We start from the raw sequence: 23,923 nt of genomic DNA, 5'->3' as shown, positions 1-23,923 counted from the left end.
TGAAACAACATTTATATTTCCACAATAATAATAATATACATTCAAATGTAATTACAATATATATTTATATAATATGTCGAATATATATTGTTACGGAGATATATAAATATCATGTATTTTATACTATAAAGATAAAATAATTATTATAATAAATTATATTATGATTTTTTTCAATTATATCTTTCTATATTATTTTTATATTTCTTCTCCGTATAATAGCAATTATAATAGATAATCATATTTCTGTTAACTTAAGAAAATGACAACGAACAATTCTAATGTATATTTATAGATATATTGATGCAACATAAATTCTAATATTTATTTTCTCATTATAGCTTATACATACAACATAACAGCATTATTATACTTTAATTATCTTAATATTTTTTAAATATATAAATATATATTTTTATTTAATTTCAAAGTTATCTATTATTTTTATTAATACATGAATGTGGAAAGTAGTTTCGCTACTTTTTTATTTACACAAATAAAAATGATTTATGTATATGTTTTTTTTTTCTGTGTAATTATTAAAGATAATGGTATCTTTGAAATAGAATGTAGAAAATCGACAGGATATATATATATCGTGAAGAATTGTTATGTAGAATATTTTTTAATATAGTATTATTTTATATATATGGGAAGCTATTTTTATTTTATTACGTTATTTTTTGAGACTATAAAGATGTACGAAATTAATTGTTTTATGAATAATATTATTAATATATATATTTCATTTATTATAATTTAGTAGTTTCTAAATTATATCGGTTTATACTTTAATCTCACTATGAACACTTAGGAATGCTCAAAATATATTTTCATTTTGTTAAATAAATATCTATCCTATAATTAAATCATATCTTGCATTGTTATTATTGTATATGTTATATTAGTATAATTTATAAATATTTAGTAAGTAGCAATAAATCTATCCCCCAACTAAATATCTTTTTTGAAATTTAGTATTTATATAATATAAATCATTTAAAATTAGGAAACAGAAAAATAAACTAAAAGTTGGATGAATACTTTAATCTTTTGGAATATATTTTAAAAAATAAAGTACTACGTAAAAACATTTTCGTATACTTGAATAACATAAAGTTGATAGATATAACCGAGAATTTCCAAAGAGTACATGGTATGCAAAATATATATGATTCTGTATTGTGAAAAATTACGCTAGAATAATTTACTCATACTAGAATAAAATCTATCAGTTGATGTAAAAAAAAAAGTATATGAAATTAAATATATATCAGACAATTTATAAAATATTATAATGCACAGAAAAATATATTAACAACAAATTCTGTCTATGTATATACCTTTTTTACTAATGTATATTACATTTTAATATGATTTTTAAAATATTAAGTTACTTTTAACAGTAATGTTGTTAGAAAAAGCGAAAATATAAATGTTAAATATAATAGAACTGAGAATTAGTGTATACTTATATTATTAGAAGAGAATATAAATTTTATTACTGATGAATAATACCTTAACTAGAAAAAACTTAAGACTTTTCAATAAATATTATTTGAACTAAAAAATAAATAATAAAATGAATATCAAATAAGATTAAAAATCAATTATTCTAAAAATTTTTAATTATTAAATGGTATATTTAAATTAAAAAGAAAAAAAATATTATATACATTGTATATTTGTACAGATATGGTATATACTATAATAAGAATGTATTTATCATGAACGTAATAAAACGATATTTCAAAAAGTAATTAATTAAGGAGATGCATAATATAATTTATTTTATTTTATCATAAATAATTATAAAAACATCTTATGTACGCATTATATAATTTTTAATGTTTCAATATAGAAGTATATTTTATATAGAAGGAAAACAAACATAAAATTAAACTATAAGTATAAAATTTTATTTTTTTTCTTTATTATATAATTATTTATTCTAAATATATATTTTTATTTAAAGAAAAAATGTCGTATAAATCAAAAACATTTAATTTAGAACTTATTAAATATGCTTAATGAAAAATTGCAATATTACAAAATTATGATACAAATTTAAAGAATTATAATTTGTTAAGATTCAATATATATTTTAGATCATGCATTTGTTATTATCTTATAAATTTGCTATTTTATATACCTAACAGTTCATAAGAGATTGAAGATACTATAATTTACATAACATAAAATGTACTTCAACTTATTTCTTTTTTTAGTGAACATTATAATAATCTATTATTATAATAATTTATGTTATTACAGAATACTCCATTTTTCCAAAATATAATACCTGTTGTATTATAAATGTTAATTTAAATATATCGTTAACTTTAGTTAATAATATCTGAATGTATAGAATAATGTGATATATATACTCTCTAATATCGATGTCCTGCATGAAATTAATAATTAGAAATATTAAGATATCTTATAATTCATGTTTATTTTATTTTTATAAATATTAAATAAGGAATTTTTTAATTAATCTAATATATTATATATTTAACATATATACTCATAATATTTATAAATGGACTATAGTTATAATATTTTAATAAAATACGTTTATATATAAGTTGTATTAAGTCAGAAATTATATGATAATTTTTAAAGTATATATTTTTTGCCTCTGCTGTAATATATATTATAGTTATATGCATTCATTTTTTTAAAAAAATATAATAAATAAATACTTCAAATAAAAATATAACATCTTTTAATATTATAATTATATTATTTTGTTGTTATTATTTTCTCTTATTAATATATTACAGTATTAAAAATCTATATTATGGAACAAAAACTAAAATCAGTACTACTTATTAAAATTACTACGTTAATTCCTTTATATTGGATATATCATTTCAGGAGTGATATGGTATAATAATGATATTTATGCGTATATGTATTATAAATAAATCAGTATTTTATGTTTGTTAATACTGTTTGAATTATTATTTTTTTCATAAATAATAATATATATTTACTTTTTTTTTTTAGGGTATCTTTAATAAATATCTGGATGAGGACTATAAGCATGGTAATGAGTTATATTCGAGAAATTATAGACTACTAGCAAAATATAAACAGGAAGAAGATTTAAATGTTATAGGTATAAAAGAATATATATCGAAAAATGGAAAGAATGAAAAAAAAAAAATGTTTTATAACGAAAAGGAGGCAACATGTGAAAAAAATCAATTAAATTATAATTTTTCAAAAAATGAGGGGCATTATAAACAAGCTATTAAAAATAAATCTAATATATTTGAAACAAAGAAATATTCCTATATAGAAAAAAAGATATTCAAAGAACTTGATTTTGAAGATTTTCTTAAAAAAAATAGGACAATTAGTAATAAGACTTACAAAAAACTAATACGTAAAAAATGCGGATTGCGACTTGCTCTTCCTTTAATATTTTTTTTGTCGTTATCTGTATTACCCATATTAGATTATTCAATGAGTGATGGACAAAATAGATGGTTAATGGATCTTTTAGGATTGAAGGAATTAACCAGTTTGAAGTCTATTATTAGTGTGTTGTATCCCTATTTAAAATGGGCAAAGGGTGCTGCAGATACTGTTAGTGAAAGTAATCATGGTACTTTTGTATTAATGAAATTATTTGACTTTCTATTATATATTGTGCCTTTTTTTATGTTAGGAGTCATATTCATATTAATTGTTGTTTACTACCATAAGAAAATTAAAAAATATGAAAAAATTAAGTACAGAAACGGTAAATAAGCATTTAGAAATACATGTCCTTATATAAATATGACTTCTATAGTAAGTTATACCAGTAGTATATTTATATAATTAATAAAGAAACATACAATTATTTATATAAATTCTAGCTATATATATGAGGCCTTTTTGATATACAACGCTAAATAAATATATTATTAATTTTTTGTAAATTTGAATGTTTTAATATTTTTTAGTTTCTACCTGAACGCACAATTTCGGGGTGAATAGATATTATGGTATAATATACGCCTTTTTGGATTTAAATCAAATTTCATAAAATATATATGTATCTGCGTTAAAACGAGTATATAATAGAAAAAATCATATAATTTAATTGACGAGTAAGCATTTATATTGAACTAAAATGTGGTAATTGCTTTTATAACTTATTAATCTAAAATTATAATTTTTTGATATTATTATGAAAAATTATTATTTTTAAGCAAACGATATATCTTTTTTGTTTTGTATTTTTAGAAAGGAAGTAAATGATTTTTGTTGCCTTGCTATCTATACACATATTTTTTATCTATGAAAAAGCATAATATTTATTCAATAAAATATGTTTTACGTGAAATACGTTATAAAAAATACTAAATGTAAAAATTATTTTAATAGATGTTTAGATATTTTTAGTATAAGTATGAAATAATACATATATAATAAAGTAATATGCTTTTTATTTATGGTTTACTTATCATTTTTTACTAACTTAAAGACTCAAAATATTTATAATTAAGTGAACAATTAAAAACAAGCATTATATTATTATTGCTCCTATTTGTAGTGTTAACTAAATATTGAAAAAATTAGATACACATCATACTGAAAATTAATATATAAATAAAGTTATATTTTGTTTTCTATTTTTATGCCATTCGAAGATTAAATTAATGAATTAAATTTAAATATAAACTATAGATATTATATAGAAATCATTCCCTTTACTTTTTGATTATAACGTATATATAACACTTTATTACGTATCTGTAAAAATATAAGTTGTCATTATTTTAAATTTAAATAAATATATATTTTTAAATTTAGTATATTTCTAAATATATTAAATGACTAATAGATATAATTTAAAATTTTTTACAAATAATATAGGTTATATTAAGAATTATTGATTTCTTTATATAAATAATTATAATATCTAAAATATAATAATAGTAAGAGAAGGGTAATATTTTTTTATATACATTAAATGTAGATGTATTGAATATTTAGTGTAATTTAGAGGCTATTATTTAGATCATGAGAAATATTCAGTATTTACTGTTTAGATTAATTTACAATAGAAATTTTAAGTAAAGAATTGTTAATTTTGAGTATTGCTATAATGTTGCAATAAATAGGAGGTTATTTGTATTATAGTTATTTCATTGTACATACGTAATTGTGATATAATTCTATTTTAGGATCATTAAGGATGTATGATAAAATGTATTGATAACAAAAAAATAAATGTGTTTTTATTATTGACAAAATTAAACAAATAAATCCATAAATATATCTATAAAATATATAGGAAAAAGAAAAATATTTTAGTAAGATTACGTGCTCCTAAACATACTTGAGAATGCGAATTAATTCACATATTGTTATTAAATAAATCCTTTATATTTCTGTAATTCATTTTATAATATATGTTATAAGATGTTTTTTTTACATTTTTTTATTCGTTAAAGTTTTTTTTCATAAATAATGTTTTTTAACTTATTTATATACGTGTTTATAAAAAATATAATTTCCAAATTGATATTATATATGTATCATTACGGATATTAAAAAATACGTACAGATAATGTAATGGAATAAAAATATAATTATGTTAATTTTTGTAACCTTTAGTAATACAAATAAAATATTCTAAATGTTATATTTTTTTTTTACAGTTGTAACTATAATTTTTTAGACATAATAAATTTATAATTACTTGTCATTGAATTTTAATATACGAAAAATAAAAATAACAAGATATAATTATGTTCTTAAAAATATTAATTATATTAAATAATTAATTATTTGTTTATTTTTCCTTTTAAAATATTAACTTAGTAGTATGTATTTATAAAAAGTAGTATATTATGAGTTCTTTCTATGTTTTACTATCAAAACAATTAGTATATCTTCAATATTATTAAATATGTTTTGTAATTTTTTTATATAGGTTATATTTTTAAAATTTATCATTTTTTTGTGATATGATATGTCCATAATTATTTTTAATATTATTGAATTGCACATAATCGTTTTATTCTAAATATATTTTTCTTTTATCAGATAAAATATTATTTTTCCAAATATAAATATATATACCTTTTTATATGGAAAAAGATACAGAATATATGAAATTTTAAATATTACATTAAATAATAATAAATTTTATTCCAATTTATATACAAATTATAATATTGTAGAATTTTTATAAAACAAAGTAACTCATTATATAGAACTTTCAATTATATACTTAAATTCATATATTTTTTAGAATCTGTATATTTAATTTTATTAATATATTAGAGTATGTAAGAGTACATGCATTACTCTGAGTTACATACTATGCTATATCTTATATATTAAATAATATTTTTAATAATAATGTATTTTTTTTTCTATTATATTTACTGTGATGATAATTAGTACTATAAAGCCAAAATATGAAAACCTACTAAAAACTTATATAAAAAATTTGAACTATTTTTTTAAAAGTCGGTAAAAGTTCTAGTTAGCTTCTAAATACATATTAGTATACATTTCCTACATGTTGTAGTTTCTTTTGAATGAGTACGAAACTTTTTACGCAGATTAAGTAATTTTTGATTTTAATTTATCTTATTTAGTTTTCTTATTTTTAGTATTATATTTATTTTTATTTGTATAAGACAAATAAAAAAACAAGTTACAACCCTTTAGCATTAAATAATTAATTTAAATTTTTTAAACAATTTTGATTTATTTTTATTTAAACTCTTCTCAAAATAATTTTTTTTTATATATAATATTTGTACATAGAAATTGTACTAATATTTAAAGTTTTTTTTGTTTATGTAAAAATTAATTAGTTGCATCTATATAAATTTAATATATTTTATCTAAGATAAAATAAAAATAAATGAATGAAAATTAATAATATAAAGAATTTTCTTTTTCATTTTCAGGATTTAAAATAAAGTTTACATTTATATTAGTGAATAAATAATAGTTTTAAAGAGATATTCAATGAAAGACATTTTGAAGTCTGTAATATTTATTAAAATTCTTGCATTCAGCCTTATTATTTGAATGTGTCATTATAAATATAACACGATATTATAATACTATTTGTTTTTTTTTCATTTTCACATTTTATTTTTAAGAATTACAATTTCGTTAAATTAGTAGCAAAAGGTACGTTTTTATCTAAAAAATAATACTTTGTTTTCATTTCTTTAAAGCTTTAGTCCAGAATCATTATTTTGTAACCTAATTAATAACAATTTATGATTTGTTTTAGTTTAATTGTATACATCTCTTTTTGTGTACAATGAAATAAAACAAGCATATTTTTTTTTGTTTTTGAAAAAAGAAAATTTAATTAATATGCATTATAAATGGCATTATAATTACTTTATAATTCGTATTTCATAGATGTTTAAATTTTTGAATAGTTCATTTGTGAATTTATAGATATATCAAAAAATTATATTATTATTACCATTGAATTAATTATAACTCATTATTAATTTTGAGGATTATAAATATTTTTACCTATATAAGAGAAGCCTATATTTAACATTTTAGTTACTTATATGTGATTTCAATTCATTTTTGTAGGAATTACTTAAATCTATCTTATAATGAAAGGTTATAAATATATATTGTACTATTATATTTACTTTTTTTTAATACAATAATATACTGTACAAATATACTAAAATTCATAGGTAATTATTGATCATAAAACAAAGAACCCTATTTTTATTTTATTGGAATCGTATTTTAAGAATAAATTATGTATATGTATATGTTCAATTATCAATAAATCAAAGTAGATAAATACATATGGCATAATCGCATAAAAAATTATTTTTATGTTTGTGTTATTAAGAAAATTTACTTGCATATGTGCTAATAATAGAAATAATTTTGTTTTAGAGACATTTTAAAATGTGCAAAATTGAAGTTAAGTACTACTAACATTTTGATACTAATGATTCCACTTTTTTTAATGAAATAAAAAGTAATAAATGTGAATGCACATAACTTTGCTTTATACAAAAACGTTTCAATTAGTTATTATTAAATTGATACTTTATAATAGAAATGAATAAATGAAAAATATATATATATATATATAAAAGGTTTAATTAAAAAAGAGATAAATATAACATTTTGCATGCAGTGTATATATGAGTGCTTTAGGTGATTAGATGTAATATAACAATGTAGCTCTTCTTTAAATTCAAATAGACGTAGAAGTTATATTTAGTATATTTTTGAGTTATTAGAGTTTTGTAAATTTATAATCTCATGTCCTGTGAATTATGTTTTATATATTTTTTAATTATTTATGTATGAATTTATGTTATAGAAAAAAGTTGAATTAACAATTGGATAATTGTGAATTGGAATATTTATATACATAATAATAAAATTTTAGATAAAATAAGATTATTTTATTTCCCCTTTAGTTAATATTAGACGCCAGAGTATGCTATTAAAATATTTAATTTTATGCATATAATGCATATATATTAATAATGTAAAATATAATATAAATTATTGTTTGCATCAAAAATAAGTATATTTAGCATAACGCATTTTTTCCAGGAATAATATTTGTGTTTATAGTTTTCATATGTATTTATTTTCAGCAATCCAAAATATATTTTATAAAAGATAATAAATTGTAATATTTTGTTATCTGTTCTATTCCAAATATTTTATATTTTTATATATTGAAATATATAAAATAAATACATATTTGCAAATAAAATTGTATTTTTTTAATTTATTTTAAAGTATTTATTTTTAAAAAATATTTTTATATATATTTTCTAGGAGCTTTAAAAATTCCGCATCCACTGTTTGTTTATATAGTAAGTAGACTTTCATTTTTAATTGTATATTATATATTTTAGTATTCTATCTATTTATATATTAACATGAATTTTTAAAGAATTAAAATTTAAACATCATTTTAAATTGTGTTATGGTAATTTAATATAATAATATTTATTGCTTCTGAGATGATAATAGTGGACATTTAATTTTGTGAATCCATTAACATATTTTTATATATCTTAGTAATAAATTAAGAAAAATAATATTATTTATGATAATAGTTATTGTGCATGCATCAGAATATAATACCATAAAAACTGATATACTTTTTTTATTATATTAAGAAATCAATAAAAATGATTAATATAAATAATGCACTTATTTTTTTATTGAATATGGTGCATTAAAAGAATGCATAACAATTGTATATTAATTTAGAGTGCTTTTCTATTTAGCATAATATTATATTTTTAAGAAAACGCAGTACTTGAAAAAAAAAAAATAAAATATATTTAATTAAAATATACAATGAATTAATTATAAAAGTATATGAATTAGCGCAATAATAGTAAACTATCGTAATCCCATATAATATATCGATATAATTACATTAAAGTACGTTTGAGAAATGGACTACTGGATTGAAGTTTCTGTTCGAACTTGTAACTTATGGATTATTGTTTAGTAAAATATTTTATGAGGATGAAAATTACATGAACATAAAACGATAAAAAATTTAAATACGTCAAATTAAAAAAGGACAGGGCATAAACTATTGTAGTAGTACATATGGAAGTACTCGAAAATTTCAAAAATGACAAATTGGATTTTAAGTAAGGAAAATTATTAAAATTATACCTAGAAGTTACTGCAAAAGAGGAATTTTAAACGTATCATAATTTAAGAAATGGTGAGTTAATAACTGAAAATATTAAAAGCAGCAATTACAATAAAAAAACAAAAAATTGGATCGAATAAATGAGTGGAAGGACATAAAAATTTTTCTGAAATATAGAAAAAAAACATTGGTTATATAGTTTGAAAAATGTATGGAAAACAGAATATGCTTACATAAAAAACAATGAAAAATTAAAGGAGAATATCTTAAATTCAATTGGAAGTGTTCCATTACTATATAGGAAAAAAGCTTCGGGCATGCAATGGATATCAAATAAGGATATGATTGTGGAAAGATATTTGAAATAGGACTGATATAAGATATTGACAGAGGGATATCAAAATATGTTGGATAAAAATGAAAATGAAGAAAATAAAGATGATTAACCATTAAAAAATGTAAAAGTATTGTAGAATAAAGTAAGTAATGAAGAAATATATAAAAAAAATTTAGCATAACTGTTTATATTTGTACATTTGATAGCACTAGAAGAATATGAAAAATAATATTATATAGAAAATAGTGTATTGTACCTGCACAATTGCATGAATGAATCCTAGACAAAAGACAGCGTATATAAAGAATAACAGATAAAAAGAAATATTATTGGTTCTATTATTTACGTTTCGGAAAATAATAAAAACTAGGATATTCATAGTTATAAATATGAGATCTCTATTTATTAGGAAATAATAGATTCGATAGGATATTATACATATGTAAATTCTATATATATGGAAAATACCGTAGAGTAATCCTATAAAATATTAGAATAATACACAACAGTAATAGATAGGAAGTACATAAAATATATTAAAATGGTGTTAAAGTGAAATATGATTATACCCATAAGAAATATTTATTAAATAATCTTACATAGGAATGGAATAAAGAAAATTAATTACAAAATGAGTATTATAAAAGAAAAAAAAATGTATGAAATATGAATATTGAAATTCATTTATTTAATATATATTATAATTATAAATAATTTTCTTTTTGAATTAGAACATGTATAAGAAAGTTTTATTAATACTTGTTTCAAAAGAATATACAAACATGTTTATATATATATAAAATAACAAGTTTATATATATCAAATATTAAAATATTGCCATATGAAATATTAAGCAATATATTTTGTTTTACTCCTTAATAAATAATTTCTTTCAATGATATAATACAATATAAATAACGTATTACTAGTATTTTTAAAATGTATTTTTATTTTATTTTTTTTGTTATACATATTTTAGATTATTCAATAACATATTATTGGGTACCGGATACCCACAATTATAAAGTTAAAATGTATATTAGGATTCTATATAAAAATTATTTTAATATATATATGTTATTTATTAATATTATATTCCTTTTTTTTTTATATATTTAATTTGTTTAAACATTATTTATTCAATTTAATATTTAAATATTTTAAATTCTAAATATTTATATAAAAAAAATAAGATAAAACAAAATTTCAAATGTATCATCCATGAGTACGTTCTTTATTCTTAGAAGATGATATATATTCTTTTTTATTTCTAAATATATATTACCTAAATTGTGCGATAAAAATATTTTTGGGTAATAAGTATATATGATCATTATTTTAAATTATTTCTAAAAACATTTTTATGATATTATATCTCTTTAATTTGGATAATAATATATTTCTAAATCTATATATACAACTTTTTTATAGTTAGTACAACAGTCTATGTAAGAATTATAGAATATTAACTTATGATATATCGTTATTTTTCTGTAGTATATTATTATAGGTGTTAAAATATTTAAGTAATAAGATGTAAATCATATTTATACTGAAATTATTTATCTTATTTTTATTATTATAATAAAATATTTTTGAAGCAAAAAAATGTACTATTAAATTTCTCTCCTCTTTTTTTATATTATATTATTATATGTATTATGTTATATAGCTACTCGAGAAAAAAGGAAGAATATATTGAAATTATTTTTTATAAATAGATATTATAATTGTATAAAATAATAAAAAATTTCAATGTAATTTTTCTCAAATTTTTTGTTATTTAACTTTATGACAGAGCCATATGACATCTTATTTTTGACAGGATAAAAATAACAGTATTATTATTAATGTTTTTTAAAATAATATTGTACATATAAAATACATATATAAGAGAATTTTTTTAAGTTGTGTATCATCCGCATTACCGATTTATTTTAAAAAACGAAGTCTAGAAATTCCTTAATCTCAAATAAAGTTAAATTTTATTGTTTTGCATTAAACGATCTGACAGGAAAAAGCTAATAAATATTATGTACAGTCATAAATATACATGTATTTTATATATTTAACAATTTTTCATAAAAACGTCACATTAAAATGTTTTTTAAATACTAAAAAATTTTAATGTTTTTAAAAAGAAATTTTTTTTAATAATACATAGCACACTTATTTTCATAAAGAAATTTGCAGAAATTCATAATATTTAAAATAAATATATAATAAGTGTATTTATTATAGAGTTTTACATATAAAAGTTATTTTCATTAAATTTTTATACATTCATCATCAGATTTAATCATAGAATATTTTATAGAATAAATATATGCCTATATTTTTATGATATTTATTATATAATTAATATATATATATATATATTAAAAATGAAATGATGAAATATTTTATATATTGAGTGATATATATTTAAGCATCAAAATATAAAAAAGTTATTATTACAAAGCATATATATATATATATATGAAAAAAGTTATAAAATATTACTATATTTGATATATTACTAACTTAATAAATATATAAGTAAAGAATTTACTTTCTAACTATCAATTTTTTATGTAGAAAAATTACATAATAAACAAGAGATATATTCATAACGCTTCAAGAAACATAAGTAAATAATAGCATATGAATAAAAATTGCACAAAATATAAAACTGTTTTAATACTATATTTAAAAATAATGTATATAATTTTAGTATTAATTCCTTTATTACATATAATGGGACATGTATTTATTCATTCTTATATTTCGATTAATCGTTTAAACATATCTATATGAAGTCATTTTCTCAACTTAATATATGTATGATATTATAAGGTAAAATGGCTAACAATTGCATCTTAAGTATTATTAAAGTGTCAGTTAATTAATTATTTATAAATATTGATTAAACTAGCATGTAATAATTTTTTAATATTCGTTGATTTTTTTTTTTATTAATTATATTTTATTTTTTAATAGAACGATTATTAGAAAAGAACATTTGTCTGTTCATGTATTCAGTTTTAATATTAATTTGTAAACTGTTGTATTATTAAATATATTCAATTAATATTAAAAGCCATGAAAAAAGTCAGAGAGCAAGAAAATTATGTCATATATATTATTAAAAAATTAAAATTTAATTTATCTTATATGACAATAAAAGTAACCTCGTTTAAATGTCGTATAATTCATATCTATCAGACTTTTAATTGTTTTTTCACAAAATATACAAAAAGCTGACATTGTTGATACTTCCGATTAATTAAATTCCATTAAATAATTGTTACGGTATATCTATATTTTTGTTCTAATTATTCTGCTTATAGCAAATTATTTTAAAAATAATTTTTATAAGACATTAGTTAACTTAAAAAGATTTTTTATTATTTTAATCGTAACCAAGAAATTAAAAATAATATTTTTTAAAAGACGAATTTATGTATTTTATATTATATAGTTTTATTAAATTTTATCCAATTACCTAACTGAATTAACCAAACGATTTAAATAATATGCAAATAAAATATATGTAAATTTTTTCCAAGTAAATTATCTTTACAGCAAGTCTAATTGCATTAATTATGTACCATTCAATGTTCTTTTAGAAACTATTCCATTTATATCATTTTAATATATTTACATAGAAAATTTACTAATTACATTTAAATTTTTTTTTCTCTTTATACATTTAATTATATGTTATAATTATATAATATATACAATTTATAAAATATATATGTGGCAGAAACAATAAAAAAGAATTATAATCTATCTTCTACTGAATAAAAGCTTTATAAATATATAAATAATAATTTTATTATAGAATAAGTTTTAGCGGCGGTAAATAATTTTGACATGATGATACAAGCTAATAAATTCTTTTTCTTCATTAAATTCTGCGCATTTTCCCTTTTAATGCGAACATATCAGAATTCATACAAGGTAGGATAATTGCTATATTTAACAATTTCTATACATTTTTTTGTAATAATACATTTTAATTTTAAAAATTAATATTTTATTCATGCAAAAATAGTTATATTTTTATTTAATATCAAATATTTGCTCATATTTTTAGACAAATACATATGGAATATCATATATTAAGAAAATTGATCTAAGTAATTCATTATATGCAAGAATAGACAGATTATTAAATGAAGAAGGAGGTTTACATTGCCCCAATGGAAGCATACCTTTAAAAAAAATGTCTAAAAAAAACTTTAAAGTGTCATCTGATACATCAAATAATAATAACTATGAAGGACGGCATAGAAAATTAGAAGGAAAATCGTCAAAAAAGGAAAAAAACGTATCACCATCCATTATTAAACTTAAAAAAGGATTAGATGATACATATAATGTTAAAATGGTAAAAGCACTTGATAATGAATACAAAGAAGTAAATAACGTTAAGTGTGAATTTGCACAAAAATTTCTAAGGCGTATTCTTGTTATTACTCCAGTTATATTGTCCAGTATTGCTACATTGGTGGTATTAATGCTAACAAAAGATAATATTTTAGAAGGCCTTTCTGCCACATTATCCCTTACAATATTTGTTTCAATATTTATTTTAACAGTATTAGTTACTTACTGTAAATTATTGAAAAATATGTACAAGGGTAATAATAAGTAAAATTACGTAAGAGCATTTCTAAATACATATAAAGAATAAAAAATAGGGTAATTCTTGGATATATATATATTGAATGCTTATATATTAGGATACAGTAATTTTATCTTTTTGAAAATATATATATGTAAAAACTCTTAATACGTAATATGAGAATTATATTTTTTTTAATTTTAATCTAAATAAAATCTTTTAAAATTATTTATATTTTCCTTAATATGGATAGTTTTTTATTTTTTTTATTGTTCGTCTTTATAATTTATTCTGTATAAGTACTGTAAAAATATATACATTTATAATTTATTTATTTTTTTATTTGTATGTGTATATAAATTACCAATAAACTATGTTTAAGTTATTATATTATATTTATATTATTATTACTTGTTTTACTGGGTTAGTAATTTAATATATTATTTTTTATTAGTTCATCTGTACCTCAATATGTATGTACATTATTTAGGTTATAACATTTTAGGTTTCATAATTTTTTTATATATGTGTATATATTTAGTGAACATTTATTGTTGTTTGTCATATATTAATTAGAACGGCTATTTAGAGAAATATAACATGAAATTGCACAATATTCATAATTTCTTTAAATTCTAGTGAAAAGTTGGTACTTTAAATACTTGTAAATTTTCATAAGTTAAATGTATATAATATTATTATATTTATCTTGATGAATTTTATGTTTAATATATTATAAAAATTTATTACTGCAATAAAGCGAAGAAGAAAATGTTTATTTCTTTGTGTTTTTTTAAGGAATTTAATATATTTTATTAATTCACCTATTTTTTAAAATATTACAATTCTAAAATTATATAATTAAAACAAAACAAATTGTGTACTAGTGTTTTTGCAATATTTTTTCTAACAAAACATTTATGTTATGTTAAGCTATAAATTAATAAATTCCATATACAAATAAAAATGTAAAATAATTTGAATGGTAAACTAATTGGGTAATATCATTTACAGTTTAAATATATGTATACTTGAGGGATAGAAAAATATGGATGAATAAAATTTTAAAATAATACATGATAGTAGGAGAAAAAAACAATAGAATAATTCATTTCTTATTTTATATAATATTTTTATTATTATAAGTACATTTATATAATATATTTATAATTGCTTCGTTCTTTTCCATTTATGTTATAATAAATGTTAAATTAAAACAATCTGATTAACTATTAGTATATGTTTTTGGTTATCCAGAAATTATTACTAAAAAGAAAAATATATATGCTTTATTATTATTATTATATGGTATCTAAGAAATATACTTCAAGTAAATTTATTAGAAAAAATAACATTTCACTGTAGGTGATATTCTAGTTCAATATTTATATAAAAAATTATTTATTCTTTAAGTTATATATTATAAGTTGTTATAACAAAAACTATAAAAATATTAGATTTCCTAAAATTTTTATAACAAAAACTGTTTTGACTTGTTCCAATTATTAAATGAAGTATTATTAAAAATGTTATGTCTATTTATTTCATTGTTAATATTTAATAAAAATTTATGTATTAATAAAAACGTTATATATTAATTTTTTGAACTTTATAATAAAATATGTAAATGTAGATATGTTTTTAACATATAATTTAAATAAATATATAGGGGAATACTAAAATATCTTATTGTCGATATATTATCATTTAGTGGAATTTTTTAAAGATTGTTATAAAATGCATTTATGTACTTAATTTACCTAATAATTTATACAAACTAATTTGAAAGCTATAATGAATATGTAATTTCTTTAAATTTTTAATATATTTTTATTGTCTTATTTTCATATTATTTTATTTTTTTACTTTTCAGAATTTAGGAGCAACTAAGAAAAAAAAAATAATTTGTATATTTGAACAAGATTATAAACTTGATGGTACTACATGATAATTTGATTTATTAAACCATTTAAAGGAAACACATATTAATATATATAATATTGAATATAAGCTTAATAATATTTGTAAACAGAGAAATATGATTCCTACATTAATTAGTTATAGTTTTAGTGATCATGAGTACCTTATTGTATTGAATGCATGGTTAAAAGAAAAAATAAAAGGTTATATATATGCAGGATCTAAATGTGAATATAAAATAAAATTATATGAGCTACACATTCAGAAATTATAAGAAAATTAGAAACGAATATAGATAGTGAGGAAAAGTGTACAAGAAGTGAATCTACTTAAAACTGTTATATTTCAAATGAATTAACAACTGCTTTTTCTGTTGGTTTTACTATATGGGGAATTTTTGTTATTACTTTTTTATTTTTTGTATAAGTTTATATAAGAATTATCGTTAATAAATATGAAAATTAAGAACAAAATTGCACTTTATTTTCATTAAAATATTATTGTTGTTATATATATATAAACATATTTCATTGCTTTTCATTTTATATTATAATTCAGTCCCATGGGACACTGAATTCATAGTCACCTAAATAAAAAAAAAAGGAATAATAAAGGACATAATTCCCGAAGAATCACGTGAATTATTAAAAATATTTGCTGAAAATGGGATTTCACATTCAGAAGACGGAAGAATTAGGATAGGTTACCATTCTTCAGCAATTTAGTAATTTACTTGTAATGCTGAATTGGTAATTTATTTTTAAACTGATATGACAAAGGAAAAGATTAATTCTTGGAATATTTCATTAATCTGTAAAAGGAAAAAATAAATAATATAATGAGAATATAAATAACACATAAATATTGAAAAAAGAATTTTTACACTTATTAATATAAGACATTAATATTAATGATACATTGAACATATTATATTAGTAAATTTTATATTATATTATATTATAGATTAAAAAAAAATATATGGTGAATATATCGCATTTTATTTTATAAATTGCATATTTCCCTAAGAAAGTATTATAAGATATAATTCTATTAATTATGTTATTCTCTATAATATATAACTAATAATTTATATGCTAATTCTACTGAATTTAATTATAAGAAGCACTATAATTTAAACTATCAGATGCTTTATTTGTTATTATAATTTTTTGATTCTAGCATTATTTCATTAAATATCAAAAGAAAAAATCATTTGTTGTAATAATTAATATGAATTGAAAATTCTATAATAATGTTTCTAAAATAATTTTAAATATATAGGAAAAAATATATTAGAAATCTTTATATTTCAGGATATATAATAATATAGTTACAAATTTAATTACAACATATATATATAATATACAGCATATATATTATATTACAAATATATGTACATAACATGTAATTTATTCTTTGTAAATACAATAATTATTATAATAAATTATGTTGTATTTTTCAATTCTCTCTATATTTTTCATATATTTCTTTCCTATATAGTATTAATAAAAATAAGTAATAATATTTATATAAAGAAAGTATAAAAATGATAATGAATAATTCTATTGCTTTCTTATAAATATTTTAAATGAACAAAATTTATTATCATTGTTGAAGTTATAAATTATATATACAGCATAATGTTATTGCGATTCCTTAATCATCTTAATATCTTTTAAATGTATAATTATATATATTTTTATTTAGTCTTAATGGGAGCTAATATTTTTACTAAAATATTCGTAGAGAATATTTTTTTCATTACGTTTTTACTTCTACTCATGCATCGTATTTATATATATATACTTTTTTTTTTTTACGGAAATATTTCAGTGAATGATATATATTAAACAAGATAATGAAAATAGAAAGGATATATATATACAAAGAAAATTTATTATGTTATTCATTTGTTATAATATACATTTATTAATTATTTTTGAGGCATTAGTTTTAATTTTGAGCATTTATTCTATATAATGAAACTGTACATATATAGGAAATAAATTATGATGTTAGTGTTAACATTTCATTATTAATAAATCAGTTGTTACTTATATTACTTTAATTTTTATTTGTAGTATGAACTCATTGGAAAACACAAGACATATAATAATTATAATTCTGTGAATTTTACTGTAATAACAAAAAAAAATTATCCAAAGTTATAGATGAATATTGTGTATTTATATACCTTATATTAATTAAGTTTATTAAGTAAAAATAAATATATCCAAAAATTAGTTATTTTTTTAAATATATAATATTTCAGATGAGATAAATTGTTAAGTATGAACAATAAACAAAAAAAAAGAAAAGAAATTAAATAATAAATTAAAACATTCCATAATTGTTAAATATATTATGTATATTTATGAAATAATGAACTGTATACAGATAGAAAAATAGGTAAACTTAAACAACTAGGAATTCATAGAATAGTCCGAGAATTTTGGACACGTTTATAATATGAAAAATAAATCTTGTTACATGTCTGTAAATAAAAATTACATTAGAAAAGATTAAGTATAAAAATGGATAATAATGAAATTGATATAAAAAAGGAATGCTGAAATTATAAATATGTCATATAATTTATAGATAATTAGAACACATGTAAGAATGAATAAAGAACTAATAGCAATTACCTATCTGCCTTATTTCCTAATATACATTATTATTTTTTATGGATTTAAAAATATTAAATCAATTTTAGTTTTTTTTATTTTAAAAAAAGTGAAAATATATATATATATTATATTCTTAAGCGTAATTACCCTAAAGTTATAATGTTAACAGGATATATAAATTTCTATGTTGATACACAATTTTTTAACTTGAGAACATTTAATAAATTTTAATATATTACATTAAAAATAAAAAATAACTTGGGTAATGAATGTTAAGTAATCTAAAAAATTATTAATTCTAAAAATTCAGAATAATATAATCATATTATTAAACATAAAGAAAAAAAATTCTATATATTGTACAGAATATGCCCAACTATCTTAAGTATTATACTTAGAATATATATAGCGTGTTTATTTTAAAAATATATTTAAAAAGATATTATTTTAATGAAATAAATAATATAATTTAATTAATATTATCATAAATCACTATAAATTTATATTGTATATATATTAAAGTTTTTTTTACTTAAATATAGGAGGTAAAATCTGCATATAACCCCTCATACATAAGTTATTGTTAGAAGCAAATATAAACCTTTTTCTTTTCTTTATTCCTTTTTTTTTTTAACATTAAATACTATAATACTTTATTATAATATATCCTTTCTGCAAAAATGATTCATATGTATATAAAAGTTTTATGCTTTAGGGTGTGGAATATTGCTATGAAATAATAAAAATATTCTAGTGACATATCATCTTCTAGAAGGAATTCTATGTAAAATATTAATATTATTATTTTTTTTAATTATTTATTAATAAGAGAAAGAATATATATATATACTGTTCTATTATTCTTCTTTAGTCGTTTTTAAATAAATTCATTTTATAAAAATTTGTATTCTATCTACGATACAATAAAACAAGAATAAATTATATGCCTTTTCATTATTGATTGAATAGAGATATAAATTATTGAACTAATGTTATTCCAATAATAATCTATTTAATACTAGAATTCTTGTTTCTTTCTTTTTTTTCTTTTTTTTATTATATTATATTAAAAAATTTTCTTATTACATATTTTTAATTAAAAAAAAAACGAAAACTGAGCTCTAGTTGTTTATAAACATTTCTTTTGCTAACAATATGAGTAAAGTTTAGATATTATAATTTTCAAAAATTATACAGAAAAAAAAATATATTAGTTTATTTACTTTTAAAATTTATATGTTTTTATAGATTTGATAGCATGATATATATTATAATTTTTATATACATTATAGAAAATAAGAGAACAAAAGTAATATAATAAATGCATCAGAGAATAGTATTCAAAGTATCCTTTTCTTCATTTATCTTTTAACTTATTATATAATTATTACAATTAATATTTTTTAACAATAATAACAAGTTTTTCTAAAGCATTTTTAAAAAGTTAAAATTAGATATTATCCCTTTGATATAGAGAATAATAAATTACCGATATTCTATATATTCTCTATAAACTGAATATATATATATATTAATGAATATTGTATTTTATTTTTATTATTTTTTTCTTTAAAATAATTAATATAGAAACCATTTAATTATTATATTCAATAGTTAATTTGTGTATTTTGAATATTTATGAATAAATTCGAATTATTTTATTTTAATAAAAGTTTTTTAAAAATTAGATTAAGTTAAAAATTCCATAACAGATTTTTATAGTTAATTTTCTTTTTGAACTTAGTAGAAAGCACTATAATTATTTATGTTTTACCAAGTTATTATGAAAAAAGAAATAATAATAATTTATAAATTAAATATATTAGCGTTTATCATTAGCTGCATATTATATTATTGTTAAAACTTTTCCTACTATATATGTTACAATATTGAATGTATATATAATGGAACAAAATATTAAGTTACTGTTTTTTACTACACTTTCTTTCTTTATAATTTTAAGTTGGATATGTCATTTTTACAATGATATGGTGTGATCATATTGATTATTGATACTTGTATTACTTATATTTTTCATATTTAATTTTTGTTAATGCTGTTTCTTAGAATAATATTTTTTATTTATATACATGATTTATATTTACTTTGTGTTCTTAGAGTACTTTTAATAAATATTTAAATGAAAATTATAATCCCTACGAAAAAAAAGATATAAAAACATATCGATTACTAGGAAAATATAAACAGGATCATATATCGAGTATTGTAGGATTAAAAAGTGTTATACCAAATAACGAACTTAAAGACAAAAAGAATATAAGTAATAGCCAAAAAGAGGATAAATATAAATATGTACAATTAGATGAAAGTTCGATGAATAGTATGGGACACCAGAAACAAGCTAAGAAAAACAAATCATATATATTTGAAATAAAAGACTATTCTTATCTTGAAAAAAAAATATTCAAAGAACTAGATTTTTTTGATTTTCTTAAAAACAACAGAACGATTAGTGACAATCTGCACAAAAAAGTAGTACGAAAAAAATGCCAATTACGCATTTTTACACCTGTAATATTGTTAATTCTGTTATCAATATCTCTTATATTAGATTTTTGCTGTGGTTATGGCTTGAGAGGGGGATTGTTTAAATTATTGAAATTTTCATTAGGAAGAACTCCATTGGATAATTTATACACATTTTTGGAGACATATTTCGTTTCGTTTTTCAAGATTGATATGGGGAATAACAAAATTTTACGTATAACACCCTTTTTTGAATTTCTTATATACTTCTCGTTGTTCGTTATATTGGGTATTACGTTAATATTTGGTGTTCTTTACTACCATAAAAAAGTTAATAAATATGAAAAAATTAAATATAAGAAAAGATAAAATGAATTTTAGTAAATATATTTTTTTATATAATGGAGTAATTAATAAAAGTTACGTCTTTATTACCTTTAGTTATACATGTATTAAGAATACTCTTAATTGCTTTTATTGCACACCTGAACATGTATATGTGGTATTTTTGATATATAATAGCATAAATATATTTTCTGAAATTTTTTTTGAATTTGAACATTTTAATGTTAGTAATTTTTATTATAATATATTGTTTTGTCTTGGATAATTAAATTAGTTTTGTATATATATTTCTGTATTTAAAACGATATCCAAGAAAAATATTTGTCTATGTATGTTAAAATAGATGTATGATAACACAATTCATATAGTACTATTGAATTGTGATAATTTACATTTTATATAAAATTTTTATTTTATTTTTTTTATATTTTTCTAATCTAAAATGATCATTTTTTTTTGTTACTATAAAATATATTATTGGTTTTAAATTAGAAATAAATATGTCTTCTTTAGAATATAATGATTGGAGGGCAATATATTTTTTTGCAAGGATATATATATTTATTCGCTTAAAATATAATATTTATTCTTTAATATTATTTTTGTTAGAAATGTATTTTGTAACACAATTTTAGGATAAAAATTTCTAATATATAATTTTTTTTTTTTTCAAGATATTCATTTTAGGTTATTAATATTTAATAAAGCAGTATACATAATAAATTACTATTATTTTTAATTCTTTAAGAATTTATATGTTCTATAACTTTAACATTAAATTAATAGTTAAATTCATTATTTAATATTTTACTTAATTATTGTGTTAAACTCATTTAGGTAATTTAATTTAAATATGTATTATAATGAAAATTTGTAAGTAAATTAACTATTTATTTTTTTTAATTTACACATACATAAAAGATTAATATAATGAGTTAAAGTAAATCATATATTAACAGATATTACATATTTCCTTTTATCTTTATTTTTTTTATAATAATAACATTTTAAATATTTGATTATATCTATGAAAAGGTAAATTATCAATAAAGCAAATGAAAAAATAATTATTTTTTGTACATTAAAATAATAAGGGGTAGATATTTCTTTTGAATATATTTCCTATTTTGAGCGTCCATATTTATATTAAGAGTTACTAAATTTTCAAAGGTGTACAGGTATATATAGTTTTTATTGACAGTTAATAGTTCATTTACATTTATAAGGTCATTGTTAACACAAAATGGAAGTAAAAAAAAAGAACTTGTTCGTTTCAAGAAATATATAAATAAATGATATTATATGTTTTATCAAATAAGTTTTAATAAGGCTTGTTTTATATGTTACATTATTTTACGTAGATTAATTAAGTAAATAAATGTAATGTATAAGTATTAGTGTACAAATGTTTTTCCTGTATTTTTATTTATGATATTTTATTTTTTATGTTTGCAAGTTAAAGTTTTAGTTAAATATTAATATATGCTTAATTATCACAACTACATATACTTAATAAAGTATTGCTTATTCAGTAATATTATCCAGAAATATTAATTTTTATTTTTATTTTTGGTAATATATGCAAAAGATTTACAGAAAATTGGACTAACATATATAGAAAAAACTTCACGAAAAGATGAAAACATGAGTAATAAATTTTTTAATAAAAAAGTTATGTATTTTTAGTATTTAATTTATTATTTTTTATTTAATACAATGTATTATTATAATTTCTTAAAATATGTTATTCCATGAAAAAAATACATATACGCTTGCATATATATATAAAATAATTATTTCATGATTATATGGTTTTCTTTTTTTCTAATTGAATTTCTATATTCAGAATAAATATTGTTAAAACAAAAGATAAAAGGATTGATGAACATAACTGTATTTTATTTATAAATAATACAATAACATAAATATAAAAATTATAATTT

General features: G+C 18.0%; 3 protein-coding genes and 2 pseudogenes across 3 annotated transcripts, besides 2 other annotated features; all 5 read left to right on the top strand.

The window, feature by feature from the left end:
* Positions 1 to 2,800: 2,800 nt before the first annotated feature.
* PmUG01_04010800 (fam-l protein) lies at positions 2,801 to 3,759 on the top strand (the record flags this gene model as incomplete). The annotated part of the gene is made up of 2 exons (XM_029003103.1): positions 2,801 to 2,887; positions 3,010 to 3,759. 2 exons carry the CDS (start codon positions 2,801 to 2,803, stop codon positions 3,757 to 3,759), a joined length of 837 nt encoding a protein of 278 aa, XP_028859570.1.
* A 5,758-nt stretch (positions 3,760 to 9,517) lies between these two features.
* On the top strand, positions 9,518 to 10,542 carry PmUG01_04010700 (annotated as a pseudogene).
* Positions 9,518 to 10,542: a sequence feature (STP1 protein, pseudogene).
* A 3,302-nt stretch (positions 10,543 to 13,844) lies between these two features.
* On the top strand, positions 13,845 to 14,628 carry PmUG01_04010600 (Plasmodium exported protein, unknown function; the record flags this gene model as incomplete). The annotated part of the gene is made up of 2 exons (XM_029003102.1): positions 13,845 to 13,931; positions 14,068 to 14,628. The coding sequence occupies 2 exons, from the start codon at positions 13,845 to 13,847 to the stop codon at positions 14,626 to 14,628; spliced, it is 648 nt and encodes a 215-aa protein (XP_028859569.1).
* Positions 14,629 to 16,471: 1,843 nt separating this feature from the next.
* Positions 16,472 to 17,243, top strand: PmUG01_04010500 (annotated as a pseudogene).
* Positions 16,472 to 17,243: a sequence feature (PIR protein, pseudogene).
* Positions 17,244 to 21,052: 3,809 nt separating this feature from the next.
* Positions 21,053 to 22,004, top strand: PmUG01_04010400 (fam-l protein; the record flags this gene model as incomplete). The annotated part of the gene is made up of 2 exons (XM_029003101.1): positions 21,053 to 21,139; positions 21,267 to 22,004. The coding sequence occupies 2 exons, from the start codon at positions 21,053 to 21,055 to the stop codon at positions 22,002 to 22,004; spliced, it is 825 nt and encodes a 274-aa protein (XP_028859568.1).
* Positions 22,005 to 23,923: the final 1,919 nt, after the last annotated feature.

This window comes from Plasmodium malariae, assembly GCF_900090045.1.
Source record: "Plasmodium malariae genome assembly, chromosome: 4".
NCBI classification, from domain to species: Eukaryota; Apicomplexa; class Aconoidasida; order Haemosporida; family Plasmodiidae; genus Plasmodium; species Plasmodium malariae.
The sequence above is the reverse complement of the archived record's forward strand: the minus strand, read 5'-3'. Positions and strand labels throughout refer to the sequence as shown.